This window comes from Carassius gibelio, chromosome A19 (assembly GCF_023724105.1).
Source record: "Carassius gibelio isolate Cgi1373 ecotype wild population from Czech Republic chromosome A19, carGib1.2-hapl.c, whole genome shotgun sequence".
NCBI lineage: Eukaryota > Metazoa > Chordata > Actinopteri > Cypriniformes > Cyprinidae > Carassius > Carassius gibelio.
Genome location: NC_068389.1, coordinates 22,077,215 through 22,091,881, shown reverse-complemented (window position 1 = coordinate 22,091,881; position 14,667 = coordinate 22,077,215). Strand labels below are relative to the sequence as shown.

General features: G+C 38.6%; 1 protein-coding gene across 4 annotated transcripts; it reads left to right on the top strand.

Annotated features, from left to right (window-relative positions):
* The first annotated feature begins 30 nt into the window (after positions 1 to 30).
* Positions 31 to 14,298, top strand: LOC127935667 (histone-lysine N-methyltransferase SETDB1-A-like). Of its 4 annotated transcripts, XM_052533756.1 has the most exons (22): positions 32 to 329; positions 1,485 to 1,685; positions 1,767 to 1,957; positions 2,049 to 2,074; positions 2,271 to 3,588; positions 3,634 to 3,720; positions 3,887 to 4,027; positions 4,134 to 4,338; positions 6,364 to 6,437; positions 6,518 to 6,708; positions 7,016 to 7,472; positions 7,879 to 8,134; positions 8,377 to 8,596; positions 8,885 to 9,249; positions 9,785 to 9,901; positions 12,112 to 12,281; positions 12,355 to 12,582; positions 12,704 to 12,751; positions 13,162 to 13,260; positions 13,346 to 13,530; positions 13,628 to 13,716; positions 13,913 to 14,298. In XM_052533756.1, exons 2-22 carry the CDS (start codon positions 1,492 to 1,494, stop codon positions 14,028 to 14,030), a joined length of 4,779 nt encoding a protein of 1,592 aa, XP_052389716.1. In that variant the 5' UTR covers positions 32 to 329; positions 1,485 to 1,491; the 3' UTR covers positions 14,031 to 14,298. The 4 variants fall into 4 exon arrangements, with proteins under 4 accessions (XP_052389715.1, XP_052389716.1, XP_052389714.1 ...); XM_052533755.1 differs by having other exon boundaries at positions 31 to 329; positions 2,271 to 3,720; positions 7,882 to 8,134; XM_052533754.1 differs by having other exon boundaries at positions 32 to 325; positions 2,271 to 3,720.
* The last annotated feature ends 369 nt before the right edge of the window (positions 14,299 to 14,667 follow it).

The window sequence follows — 14,667 nt, the reverse complement described above, 5'->3', positions numbered from 1 at the left end:
AACGTGCACTGGACCAATCAGAATGTCTCTTGTAGACTCTGCGTCCACCATCACACAGGCGCAGTAACATTCTGGACATTGTTTCCCTCCATGCGGTTTTAGTTATTTTTATTTCGCGCTTTTTAGTTTTTCATATGATGGTTTAAGTTGTAGGCTATCTATAAAGACGCTTGCTTGCAGCACTTTGTGCTTTGCAGACAAATAAACTAGCGGAATAGTGTTTTGCTATAATACTGCAGCTGCGCGCTTTTTGCTTTGCGACTGTCTTCAGGATTCAAACATACTACAGCAGCTGGGAACTGGGGGAAAGTTGGGGAACTGGACAGTATGTATGTCACCTCACTTGTGTCATTATCTTGCTTTACGCTATTGCCATTTAAAAGAGTAGCCACATTTGATTTAGGCCTTAATTTTAGTCATATTAAAGGGAATGGAGTTATATAAATTATTGTTATAAGTTATTTCCTCCAATTGTCACGCCTCGTTACAGTTCTTGATCTGTTAGTCACCCCGTTTGATTTGTCAATCAAGCGTATTGGCCATGTGTTAAGTGCTGGGCAATATGCATCCTGCATTCACACTATGTGCCTGTTCAAAAATTGTTTATGTACAAATATATATGTTATGTAGAGAGGTTGTAAAAATGCTTAAACAACAACAATCATATAATATTCCTAGGATCCCAATGGGAATTTAAAAAAATCCAAGTTATGGGCGTAGTTCACTCGAAAATGAAATTATCACATTACTTGATATATAGATCCTGACCAGTGAATGGGTGCCATCAGAATAAGAGTCCAAACAGCTGATAAAAACATCACAAGTAATCCACACGGCTACAGACCAGCAATTAACATCTTGTGAAGTGAAAAGTGGCGTGTTTGTAAGAAACAAATCCATTGTTAAAGTGTTTTAACTAAAATGTTGCTTCTGGTTAAATAAAAGTCTATAATCCATAATAACTCTTCCATACCTTGTTGACCACTCTCAACAAATTTTTTTTTCGAACTTTTGGACAGTTTTAAGCTGTAAACATTGTTTGAAATTTGCATATCTCTCTTATGATTTAGACAGGACTTTTTGACTAGAAAAAGCAATATTATGGAACACTTATATTTTAGCCTGAAGCAGTGATTTGAAGTTTTTTACATAACAAGGTGTTAACTGATGGACTGGATTACTGTGATGTTTTAATCAGCTGTTTGGACTCTCATTCTGACGGCACCCATTCACTGCAGAGGACCCATTGAAGTACAAGTGATATAAATGTCTAATTTTCTCCAAATCTGTTCTGATCATATTATTTTTTGAATACACTGAGGGTTAATTTTCAGCTATTTAAATTATTTGGGTCAACTATTCCTTTAAACAAAAAGTAATGCAAAACCTAAAAACAGGTATGTAGTGTGTGATGCAGAACATGATATGAGCAAATCTAGAGCAGTAATTAACAGTTGACCTTTTTCATTATGTTGCTCCAACAGTAAAGCCATGAGTAGCAAAAAAGATAATGATAACCTCCTCAAAATGACAAAGGATGACCTGCAGCGCTGGATCCAGGCAGAGGTGAACCGAAACCCTCATCTGATGCAGAGGCGTGAGCAACTTGCACAAGTTGAGGAGTGGGTGATGCAGAAGGAGAAGGATTCCACTTACACCTGTCTTCTGTACAGCAACGCTCATGAGTGAGTTATTGTGTTTTTTAATGATTGATGACAGTATCTCCAAATCACGGTGACCATTTGACTGTTTTGTGTTTGTATCAGGTCAGTCCTTGAGTGTGAGTCGGTGATGAAGGGTCTTTATGGAATGCTGGGATTGGAGTACCGAGACGAGGATTCGGAGGAGGAAGGAGGGGGAGAACCACTTGACTTCGTTCATATAACAAATGAAGAGAAGGATATAGAGGAAAATAGTCTCTTTAATGGAGATGATGTTGTCGTCATTGATCTGGGAGGTAAAATACATTTTAATGGAAACTGCTTGGAAATATTGTAAATGATGGCTTTGTAATGAAAAATCAAATACTGATGTTTTTTCTCTTGCAGCTGCCAAAGAAACCTTGGAACCAATGGTGAGAATGTTTATTTGGAAAATTTCGGTTATTTTGTGTTCCTTTTTTTTCCGTTCTGTATATTTTTTCCTTTTCATTTAATTTGCCTGTATTAATTATTTAGTCTTTTATTTGTCTGTCTTTGTCTTTTGTTCTGGATTTCGTCTGTTTTTCCATTCTTTCTGTGTTTTTGTTTGAATCATTCTTTTTCTTTTAGCTTGAAAAGGTGACGGTGGCCATTCAGAAGTCATCCAGACTCGTTCAGGACTTAGTCCATATGGTGAACAAAACCTCCTCCACAAGTGCTGTATCACCATCATCATCATCATCTGACTTCACCAAAAGACCCTCATCAACCTCGACCCCTGAGACCAGCTATTCTGAATCTGTCACATCAAAACTGGAAATACCTGAAAACTCTATTGCAATAGTGAAGACCGAGTCTCTATCAAGAGCACCTGAAATGTCCTCGCTTCTCAGCAATTCAGAACAAAACAAATCTATTGCCCATCAAAGGCCAGATCCTAAACCAACAATTAAGACTGAACCACAACTGGAAATGAGCATTTCAAACCAACATGAAACTGCTGCTAGTCTTAACTGTCCATCCTTAAAATTAATTAAGACTGAACCTCAATTGATAGCAGTGAGTCCTTCAGAAACTCCACAAACAATTTCCAGACCTAATTTTGGATCCATAGCAACAACAAAGAGTGAGCCTCAGTTGTTGGTAATAAAGCCAGAAAGGACTTCACCTCCAAGCATTTCAGTACCTTTCAAAATTCCATCAATTAAGACTGAACCCCAGCCGACAGCATTAACTCCTGAAACGTCTTTGCTTGAAAGTGATTTTGAACAGTCAAACAGCCTTAAATCAGATCACAAAGCAACACTTAACACTGAGCTTACGTTGCTGGCAGTGACTTCAGAAATCCCTTCATTTTCAGGCGACTCAGATCAAATGGAAACCGCTGCCAGTGACAATACAGCAACCATAGAGACAAACCAGACTGAGCTTGTGTCATTATTGCCGAGCAATTCTGAAGAAGCTGTTACTCTTACCAGACATGATTTGGAATCCACAGATGAGAACCAAAAGCCAAAAACATGGAGCAAATCTGCCAAACCCTCTGTGCCCACTTCAAGTCCAACAACTAGATTGAGATCTTCAAAAAACTGTGCACCTGGTACCAGCACTTCCTACCCACAAAAGGATACAACAAGGGCGTCATCGCCTGCAGATAGTATTAATGAACCCTCTGACACAGAGGACCTGTCTGCTAGTCCTGCTGACAGTGATTATGAACCCCCTGAATCACAATCAGACTCATCGTCAGACAGTGATTATGAACCCCCTAAATCAAAATCAGACTCAATGATAGACCGAGATCATGGACCACCTAAATCAAAGCCAGAATCATTGATAGACAGAGATTATGGACCACCTAAATCAAAGCCAGAATCATTGATAGACAGAGATTACGGACCACCTAAATCAAAGCCAGAATCATTGATAGACAGAGATTACGGACCACCTAAATCAAAGCCAGAATCATTGATAGACAGAGATTACGGACCACCTAAATCAAAGGCAGAGTTATCAACAGACACGACTAATGATTCAAGCAGCAATAATGCTCCTGCAGAATCTTCCAGTCCTGATGAAAGTAAGCTTTATGTTTTATCTATATAGCTCATATCACAGTTTATTGACCCATGCTTTAATTGTGTTACAGATGTGTCTGACCTAATCTGTTACGACTAACCTTGCATTATGGTTTTTGTCATAATGTAATGGCGGTATTTTTTCCTCTGTCACTGACTCTGTCTTAGGTTCCAAGTCTTCATCCAGTGAGTCCTCCAAGCCTTCTCAAGAACATAAAGAAATCAAACTCAAAGTCGGCATGGGAGTTTTAGGGAAAAGGCAACACAACTTGTGGTGTAAAGGAACAGTACAAGAAGTCCAAACAGCAGGTAAAACTGACCTATTTTTGTAAATCCACAGTACATTAAAATGAAGGTGAAAATCTTAATGGATTTGGTTGCAGTTATGACCAGTCTCCTCTTTCTTTCCTCTTAGAGGATGGCCTCAGATATAAGGTGGAGTTTAAGAGTGGTAAAGAGATTGTGCTGCCTGCTCATCATGTGGCCTCTCTGATGCCTGCCATGCTAAAGGATTTGTTTATTGGCTGTCGTGTTGTGGCCAGCAGCAAAGATGATGAAGGAAAGGCCTCGTTTAATGCTGCCGTGCTGGTTGAGCTTCCAGAGCGCAAGAATCGCATGAGGTGAATTTATGTTCAAGGGATAGTCCTCTTTTCCTCAGGTCATTTGTTTTGTTTAATATTTAAAGGAACACTCCGACTTTTTGGGACTTTAGCTTATTCACAGTATCCCCCAGAGTTAGATAAGTCCATACATACCTTTTTAATTTCTGTGCGTTATGTTAGTGTTATTTGAGCACCCACTGCTAGCCTAGCTTAGCACAAAGACTGGATGTAAATGGATACTGTTAGCATAGTAATCCCAATAAGTGACAAAATAATGCAAACATTTTCCTATTTACATGTCGTCATCTGTACAGTCACAGCGTGTACAAATAACAAGGCTATATGAGACAGAGACCATTTTTAATCGTATAAATATTGAGAACGATATTCTCACTAGCCGTAGGAGCACAGCTAACGTTACTCGGGCAGAGTGGATACTTGGGCGGAGTGATTAGCGCAGCACACAAGACGCGCTGTGGTGAGGAGCAGAGAGTTCGCTCAGAGTTGGAGAAATAGAGTCAGCAATTACTAGATAGTAAATTTATAGTGTACAATCATGGGTGTTTGCTGTATTGTAAAGAGCTGCGACAATAAACAGGGGAGACCAGGTAATACTATGATGTTTCATAGAATTCCAACCCAAAACGCTGACCTGATGAATCGATGGCTACTTGCTCTGGAAATAGATCCAAACACACCTGTAAACACCATCACGAAGTATTTCGTTTGCTCTGAACATTTTACTGTAGACGACTATTTTGAAAAAATGCAAGTTGCCACACGGACCATGAAACGTGTGCTAAAGGATACAGCCATCCCATCGATAATAAAGACAAGACAAATTGGATCACCTGTTGCTGCGGTAAGTGTTCCGTTATGTTTTGAGATGACTAACATTAGCCATACTGTAACAGTGCCATGCTAATGTAATATAACCTTAGTAGTGACACTATTACGTGAATGGGGCTCCGTGCATCCCCTTTATTGTTATTATTGTGTTGTCATGAACACACTGCTCGGGATCATTATAACAAAATCACTTACTTGGTGGACAGCTGACCATTAGGTTCACTCGGCGTGGGGCGTTTCTTCCAGTTGATCTTGTCACAATGGAGAAAAAAAACGACAACTGCCGGGTATATTAGGGCAGAGAAATCTTCTGTGATAGTGACACAAATATTTTGATTGTCATCAAGCCTTGACATTGATGGCAATACCCGGTCCCATTCATTACAACAAAGGCATTCTGTCGGCATATGTTGGCATGTTCCACATAGACAGCACCAGTCTGTGTTCGTTCTGATTCTCCCTTCGACATCTTGTCTTACAGCTTCCAAAGTTTGTAACTCCTCGTCTGTGTATTCTGGCTCAAAACTATATGGTTCTGGATCTTGGTTTGATACACAGTAAAATTCCTCTGAGTCTGACAATTCCTCAAAGTCAGCCATGATCACGAGTCATGTCTAGCTAGTTAGTCACTTGTTTTGTTACGGAACGATCAACAAGGTGTCTCGTGTGCTGCGCTAATCACTCCGCCCAAGTAGCCACTCCGCCAAAGTAACGTTAGCTGTGCTCCTACGCCTAGTGAGAATATAGTTCCCAGTATTTATTCGATTAAAAATGGTCTCTGTCTCATATAGGCTTGTTATTTGTACACGCTGTGACTATACAGATCACGACATGTAAATAGGAAAATGTTTGCATTATTTTGTCACTTATTGGGATTACTATGCTAACAGTATCCATTTACATCCAGTCTTTGTGCTAAGCTAGGCTAGCGGTGGGTGCGTCAAATAACACTTACAGAACGCACAGAAATGAAAAAGGTATGTATGGACTTATCTAACTCTGGGGGATACTGTGAATAAGCTAAAGTCCCAAAAAGTTGGAGTGTTCCTTTAATGTAATGTCCAGGCTGTTGCATTTTGTTTTGTTTTCAATATTAGTATTTAAAAAGTGTCTTATTTTCTTTATTTTAGTCATATATGGCTTTGATATAATAACTAAATCCATAATATCTATTTTGTTAAATGTGTCTATCAGGTTCTTAGTGTTTTATGATGATGGCCAAGCAGCTTACCTGTCACTTCCGGACCTTCGTCTAGTATGTAAACAATGTGAGAATTTCTTTCTTTATTACTCCATTTCAGCCAGAATGTAATTTAGATTTGTAAACTTTTTTTTTTTTCTTTTGCAGTGAAAAAGGTGTGGAAGGACATTGAAGATGAGACAGTTCAGTTGCAGGTTAAGGAATATCTTTGCATCTATCCCAACCCCATTGCTGTAGTGCTTCGTGTGGGGCAAGACACCAAGGCGATGCGGAATGGCCAGTTTGAGACTTGCACGGTACTCCAGTTGGATGGCAGCCTGATCCAGATCTGCTTTAAGGTGAAAATGAATCCAATGTGGGATGCTAGATTTCTCTGTGAACCTGGTACTCGTCTTTCATCTGCATTTAACAATTGATTTTCTTTATAGCAAGGAACATGAACAACAAAAGGTCCTTCATGGGACTGTCGCAGAAGTTCATTTCATACATTTTCTCTCACAGTCAACTCACTTAACCCCACTGACAGATTTTAGGAGATTCTGATCTTGGAGATAAAGTTGTTGTTGAATTTTGTAGGCTGTATCACATTGATTCACCAAAAGTTGGCCATTTTGATTCTGATATATGTGGTGTTCCTTTTTCCAGAAAGACAAGCAGAAAGAGTGGATTTATAAAGGCTCAGACAAGTTGGAACACATTGTAAATATCAAGGAACGTCTGGCTAAAGATAAACCACAAACCAAAACTTTACAGGAAACACAACATAAATTGCAACAACCGTCTCAACAGAAAACGCAACAACCACAGCAACAGAAAGCTCAACATTCCTTTCAACAGAAACCACATCTGCTGTCTCAAAAGGAAACGCAACAACCACAGCAACAAAAAGTGCAACAGTTCTTTCAACAGAAACCACATCAGCCGCCACAAAAGGAAATGCAACAACCACAGCAACAAAAAGTGCAATATTCCTTTCAACAAAAACCACATCTGCCGTCCCAAAAGGAAACGCAACAACCACAGCAACAAAAAGTGCAACAGTTCTTTCAACAGAAACCACATCAGCCATCTCAACAGAAAATGCAACAGCCTGCAGCTACAAGTAGACACTCTGTGTTTCATGCACATCCTGCCTCTTTTATGCATGTTCCCAAATAGACATGTGCCAGTATTCAATTAAACCGTTTTTTGGGATAATGAACATTATCGATATGACAAATATAAAATCCAGTATTATGTTATCCAAAAAAACAAACAAAAAAAACTATAGTTGTGTTCTTTTGCAGTTTAATCTCTTGAAACATTTGTTTTCATTATGCTTTTTTTTTTTGTGTATTTTATTTAAATGTTCAAGTTTCTTTTTATTAAAAAAAGTTGAGACATTTAGGTGGACAGCACATTTTTATTTATCTTTTTAATGTTTTTTATTGAATACAATTCTGTGTCAAATTCTGTTCAGATATAATTGTGACATGAAAGTCTGACATCACATGCCCAACTCTGTTTAGCAGGAAATGCCACACCTCGGCACAACACTACCTCCACCTTGACAGCGGTTGCTTCAGCGACTGTTACTTCAACATCTGTCACCTCAGCAGCTGTTCGTCCTGTGCAGGCGACCCGACAATCTGATACAGTCACCAAAACATCCTTTATCATGCCACAAAAGATGATGTCAGCTGCTTTCCAGCCAAAGGTCATCCTCCAGAGGATGGCTATGCACACAATAAAATCTGCTATAGCAAAACGCACCTCAAATTTAAGGTGAGTACTGGACTTGTCCTGGTTAAAGGAATGGTTCACCCAGGCAATCCAAGATTTGTTTCTTCATGGGAACAGACTTGGAGAAATTTAGCTTTACATCACTTGCTCACCAATGAATCTGTTACTCTTGGATGGTTTAAGTGTGAATACATTTTCAGACAATTTTCCTTTTTGGGTGAACTGTTTCTTCAATTATTGAATGGTTAATCACCAACCAAGTCGTATTGGGCTCTATGTTCTAGAAGTTCAAAACGACCTGCCACTGATGAGGAAGAAGAGTGTGTTTCTGACGAAGAAGACAAAGCAGTTTCACAGCAACACTTGCATCATCGCTGTTCTCCAGCTTGTCTGGATGGGGTGAGACCGCCTCAAGTCGATGTGCACCGTGGTCAAAATCCACTTCTTATCCCACTGCTTTTTAAGTTTAGGCGAATGACTGCTAGAAGGCGCATCGATGGAAAGGTGGGTGGTGTTTGAGGAAGTTTCGCCATTTGGCCTTAACTTTTTGAAAAAAGTCTCTCTCTTAAGCTCACTAAGGTTGTATTTTTTAATAAAAAAATAAAAAAAGGGAATATTGTCAAATATTACAAAGTGAAATTTTCTATTTGATTATATTTTAAAATGTCATATATTCCTGTGATGCAAATCAGAATTTTCTGCTTCTGTTACTTCAGCCTTCAGTGTCACCTGATTTTTCAGAAATGCTTATTTGTTGCTCAAGAAACCTTTCTTGTTATTTGCCCTCTTTAGGTGTTTTTCCACATCTTCTACCGTTCTCCATGTGGGCGAAGCCTGTGCGACATGCAGGAAGTGCAGGTGTACTTGTTTGAAACATGCGGTGACTTCCTTTTTCTGGAAATGTTCTGCATGGACCCATTTGTTCTTGTAAATCGTGCCCGACCTCCTTCCACATCAAGCAGCAAGCCTCACCTCTACCTGCCGGACATCTCCGATGGCAGAGAGGTGTTACCTGTGCCCTGCGTTAATGAAGTGGACAGCACGCTTGCTCCTAACATCAGTTACACCAAAGACAGAGTTCCAGCTCCAGGTGTTTCTATTAATACCAGCTCAGACTTCTTGATTGGCTGTGACTGCACAGATGGTTGTCTGGACAGGTATAGATTTTTGAGTCTGCATTTGTGTGGAAATTTTTTTGAAATTAGAGATGTTGCATGTTGTCCATTAATTCAAAAGAAGCTTTAGACTAATGAGTCATCATTTGCTAAACATGGACAAAAGTGCCATTTGGTATGGATGTCTGTAAGGCAAGACAGTAAAAGGGTTAGCCCTTGTTGAATTGAGTGTGTTGCGCCACTTATTTGCTTATTTGTTGTTGGTGGCCAATTTTTTTTTTAACCATTTTGACAAACCAGTTTGTCTGTGTACTGCATCTACCAATTCCTAACTGACAATCACAGTTCTTGTGATCATAATTTTTGAGGTCATAACCAAAATATGGTTTTCCAGATACTGTGTTTTATGGCTTGGAAATAATTATTTTGTAATAAATAATGAAGGGGCTGATAACATGTTTTGATTTTAGATTACCAACAAGACATTATTTGTGTATATAACTTGGATTGAACATGGAACATTCCTGTTAAATTATGGAATTTGTTAGTAAACATTTTGTATTTGTATGTGTTACAGGTCAAAGTGTGCATGCCACCAGCTGACCATTGAAGCCACGTCCTTGCACAGTGGTGGTCCAGTGGATGTTAGTGCTGGATACACACATAAGAGGTTACCAGCCACCTTGCCAACAGGGTTAGAAATCACCTCTTGTCTATTTATGTCTTATTCTCCTCTGTTACAATGGATTTGCCCCCCCCCCCCAATTAGTTGCAAAAGTTTGTGGTTAAAATGTTTCAAGCGTCTCTTATGTGCACCAAGAATGCATTCATTAGTATATCATAAAATTTATTTTAAAGCTGTGTAAGCCAAAGCTGAATTTTCAGCTTCATTACTCCAGTCTTCAATGTCACATGGTCCTTCAGAAATTAAATTTAAATTAAATTAAATTTATGCATTTAGCAGACGCTTTTATCCAAAGCGACTTACAGAGCATTCAGGCTATAAATTTTTACCTATCATGTGTTCCCGGGAAATCGAACCCCCAACCTACTCAATGCTTTACCACTTGATCTACAGGAACACATAAATCATTATAATAAGCTGATTTATTAATATATGCTGATATCCTGAAACATTTCTGATTGTTTACCAATGCTGAAAACAGTTGATACAGGTGTATCCCAATAATTAGAATGTCGTGGAAAAGTTCATTTATTTCAGTAATTCAACTGAAATTATGAAACTCGTGTATTAAATTAATTCAGTGCACACAGACTGAAGTAGTTTAAGTCTTTGGTTCTTTTAATTGTGATGATTTTGGGTCACATATAACAAAAACCCACCAATTCTCAACAAATTAGAAAATGGTGACATGCCAATCAGCTAATCATCTCAAAACACCTGCAAAGGTTTCCTGAGCCTTCAAAATGGTCTCTCAGTTTGGTTCACTAGGCTACACAATCATGGGGAAGACTGCTGATCTGATTTTGTTGTCCAGAAGACAATCATTGACACCCTTCACAAGGAGGGGAAGCCACAAACATTCATTGCCAAAGAAGCTGGATGTTCACAGAGTGCTGTATCCAAGCATGTTAACAGAAAGTTGAGTGGAAGAAAAAAGTGTGGAAGGAAAAATATGCACAACCAACCGAGAGAACCGCAGCCTTATGAGGATTGTCAAGCAAAATCGATTGAAGAATTTGAGTGAACTTCAAGGAATGGACTGAGGCTGGGGTCAAGGCATACAGACGTGTCAAGGAATTTGGCTACAGTTGTCACCTCTTGTTAAGCCACTCCTGTACCACAGACAACGTCAGAGGCGTCTTACCTGGGCTAAAGAGAAGAACTGGACCGTTGCCCAGTGGTCCAAATCCTCTTTTCGGATGAGAGCAAGTTTTGGATTTCATTTGGAAACCAAGTTCCTAGAGTCTGGAGGAAGGGTGGAGAAACTCATAGCCAATGTTAAGTTTCCACAGTCTGTGATGATTTGGGGTGCAATGTCATCTACTGGTGTTGGTCCATTGTGTTTTTTGAAAACCAAAGTCACTGCACCCGATTACCAAGAAATTTTGTAGCACTTCATGCTTCCTGCTGCTGACAAGCTTTTTTAAGATGCTGATTTGATTTTCCAGCAGGATTGGGCACCTGCTCACACTGCCAAAAGCACCAAATGTTGGTTAAATGACCGTGGTGTTGGTGTACTTGACTGGTCAGCAAACTCACCAGACCTGAACCCCAGAGAGAATCTATGGGCTATTGTCAGGAGGAAAATGAGAAACAAGAGACCAAAAAATGCAGATGAGCTGATGCCACTGTTAAAGAAACCTGGGCTTCCATACCACCTCAGCAGTGCCACAAACTGATCACCTCCATGCCACGCTGAATTGAGGCAGTAATTAAAGCAAAATGAGCCCCAACCAAGTATTAAGTAAATGTACAGTAAATGAACATACTTTCCAGAGAACAAAAATTCACTAAAAATTTAGTTTTTATTGGTCTTATGAAGTATTCTGTTTTGTTAAGATTGGTGGGTTTTTGTTAAATGTGAGCCAAAATCATTACAATTAAAAGAACCAAAGACTTAAACTACGTCAGTCTGTGTGCATTGAATTTAAGTACATGAGCTTCTAAATTTTAGTTGAATTACTGAAATAAATGAACTTTTCTATCACATTCTAATTTGAGATTCATCTATTAAAAAAAAAAAATTTTCAGGACTCTGTGATGGATGGTATATTCAAAAGTACATTGTTGAAATAATTTAAATATTTACCTTGCTGAATAAAAGTATCAAATTCTTTCAAAAAAGAAAGGAAAACTCACTAACCCCAAACTTTTAAACGGTAGTGTATAACATTTCTAACCAGAAAAATGTCATTACACTTCCACTTGCATCCCTGTAGGGTGTATGAGTGTAACCCTCTGTGCCGCTGTGATCCGAGAACATGCAGCAACAGGCTGGTCCAGCACGGTCTGCAGCTGCGGCTGGAGCTCTTCATGACGCAGCACAAGGGATGGGGCATCCGCTGCAAAGATGATGTAGCCAAGGGCACATTCGTGTGTGTTTTCACTGGTAAGTGAACATACATTTGAGTTCTTTAAATGCAGCAAAATTCCTCCCATCACCTCCATCTATCTCCTCACAGGTAAAATAGTAAATGAAGACCGAATGAATGAGGATGAAACCGTGTCCGGCAATGACTATTTGGCCAACCTTGACTTCATTGAGGGTGTTGAGAAACTGAAAGAGGGTTATGAGAGCGAGGCGTACTGCTCGGACACAGAGGTTGAAAGCAACAAGAAGACCATCACTATGAAAACGGGGCCGTTGTGGAAAAACACTCTCTACCAAGAAGACTCTAGCAGTTGTGAAGGTGTGTGGTGTGTCTGTGTATATATTCAACCTTATGACCATTTGAGCATGTTGGCCAAACAATTGCATGTCTTTTCACTTCTGTGTGCGACGTTGAAATATTTTATGTTCCTTTTCCATAGAAAGAGAAGAACCTATGGAGCTGGACAAAGAACAAGAAGAAATGGAAGGTAAGATGCAGTGTTATATTAGTACTTTTTTTCTATACTAATAATGTTTTGAATTAGCTTTTATTTATATATTACCAAATTTAATTTAATTATTATTTTAATTTCTTTTTTTTTTATATTACTACTTGGGTTTAATTTATTTTTATTTCAGTTTTAGGTTTTAGTTTTTTATTATTTCCTGTTTACCATTTAGTAATTTAGTTCTTATTTCAGTTAGTTGCCAAGGCACCATTTCTAAATTGAATTTAGTTCAGTTTTCATCTAATATTTTTATTTCATTTCAGTTAAACATGTTTTTAATCTTCATGTTTTGCATGCTTTTCTGGTGATGGGAAAAGTACATAATTATTAGTAACTAATAAGACAGAATTAATGTGTTGTTTTTGTACCTGTCCTCTTTACCTGTTCAGTGAGTCGCACATCCTCGCATGAGAAAATACTATCCCATAAGCCACACAAAGCCTCTAAAGATGCTCAGGAGAAAGTGACCAACCAAATGAGAGCGGACGGTCTGTTTCCATTCTCTTGATTCAAAATTTCTGTTACTTATTTTAGTGAATTTGCTAATTCTATAATTTGTGTCTACGGGTCAAGAAACCTCAGGTTCAAAGCGTTGCTTCGCCAGAAAGTCAGTCCAGGGAAGAGTAACACCACTAGTAACCACGGAGAAAACGAGGACCGCTCTAACTGGCAACAACACCCGCAGACTGTTGAACGGCGAGGAGTCCTGTTACGTCATCGATGCGAGACAAGAGGGCAACCTCGGCCGCTTCATCAACGTAAGCTAAACTTTTTGATTTTGAAGAAAAAGCTTGTAAATATTAATCATGTTCTTTGTTAGTTTTTTTACTGTTAATTCTGCATCTCTCTCTACAGCATAGCTGCAGTCCGAATTTGTTTGTTCAGAACATCTTTGTCGACACACACGACCTACGGTTTCCATGGGTGGCATTCTTTACCAGCAAGTCAGTGCCTTGATTAAAACCAGCTCGATTTTCTAATACAGAAACTGAAGTTTTACTTAAAAATGAGTGGTTGAGCTAAGTTTTATTTGGAAACTCTTGCGATTTTTAATCTTGTTTTTATAAAACACTTTTTATTTGTAAATGTTATATTCAGAAGGTTGTCTAATTCTGTTTTCCTCTGATCTCTCTTGACCAGGCGCGTCAGGGCGGGGACAGAGTTGACGTGGGATTATAACTATGAGGTTGGCAGTGTGGAGGGGAAGGTTCTGCTCTGCTGCTGTGGCTCTCTGCGGTGCACAGGAAGGCTGCTCTGATATACTGCTCTCAACAAAAAACACTAACACTTTAATAGAGGTGTTAACCTTGTAAACAGTTTCACCAAGCCATCAGAAACATAGCTGTGTCTCTGCTCTGAAAGAGCATTCCAATCATGACCCCTGGAACATGAAAAGAAGAATAAAATATATTCAAGTTTGTGTTGTTGCTTTTAATGTGTTGTTTGTTTTATTGTTATTAACCTCTACAAGTATTGTTAATCGCTACTTATACGATGTAAATAAAATTTGCAAATATCAAAAATGACTTTTTGTGTCATGTTTGTCTTGTATGTAAATTATTTAAAGTTAAATGTACAGGTAAAAAAAAGCCAAGTATGAAAAATACTATTAAAATAATAATCACATTGGGGGAGGGGGGATACATTTTTCTCTTATGATAAAATTATATGTGTAATATAAACAATTGTCTACTGTGGTAGTCTCACTGTAGTATCAAACATAATAAAATAACTACAATCATTATTACTTTAAAATAAAAAAAGCTGAGTTGCTTTCAAATATAAGAACATATTTCAAATATTTGGCCAGGACTCCCTGGTAGAAGAGATTTTTATCTCAAGGGATTATTCCTGGTAAAATATGGGTTAAATAAAAAAAATTAAAGAAGCTGTTT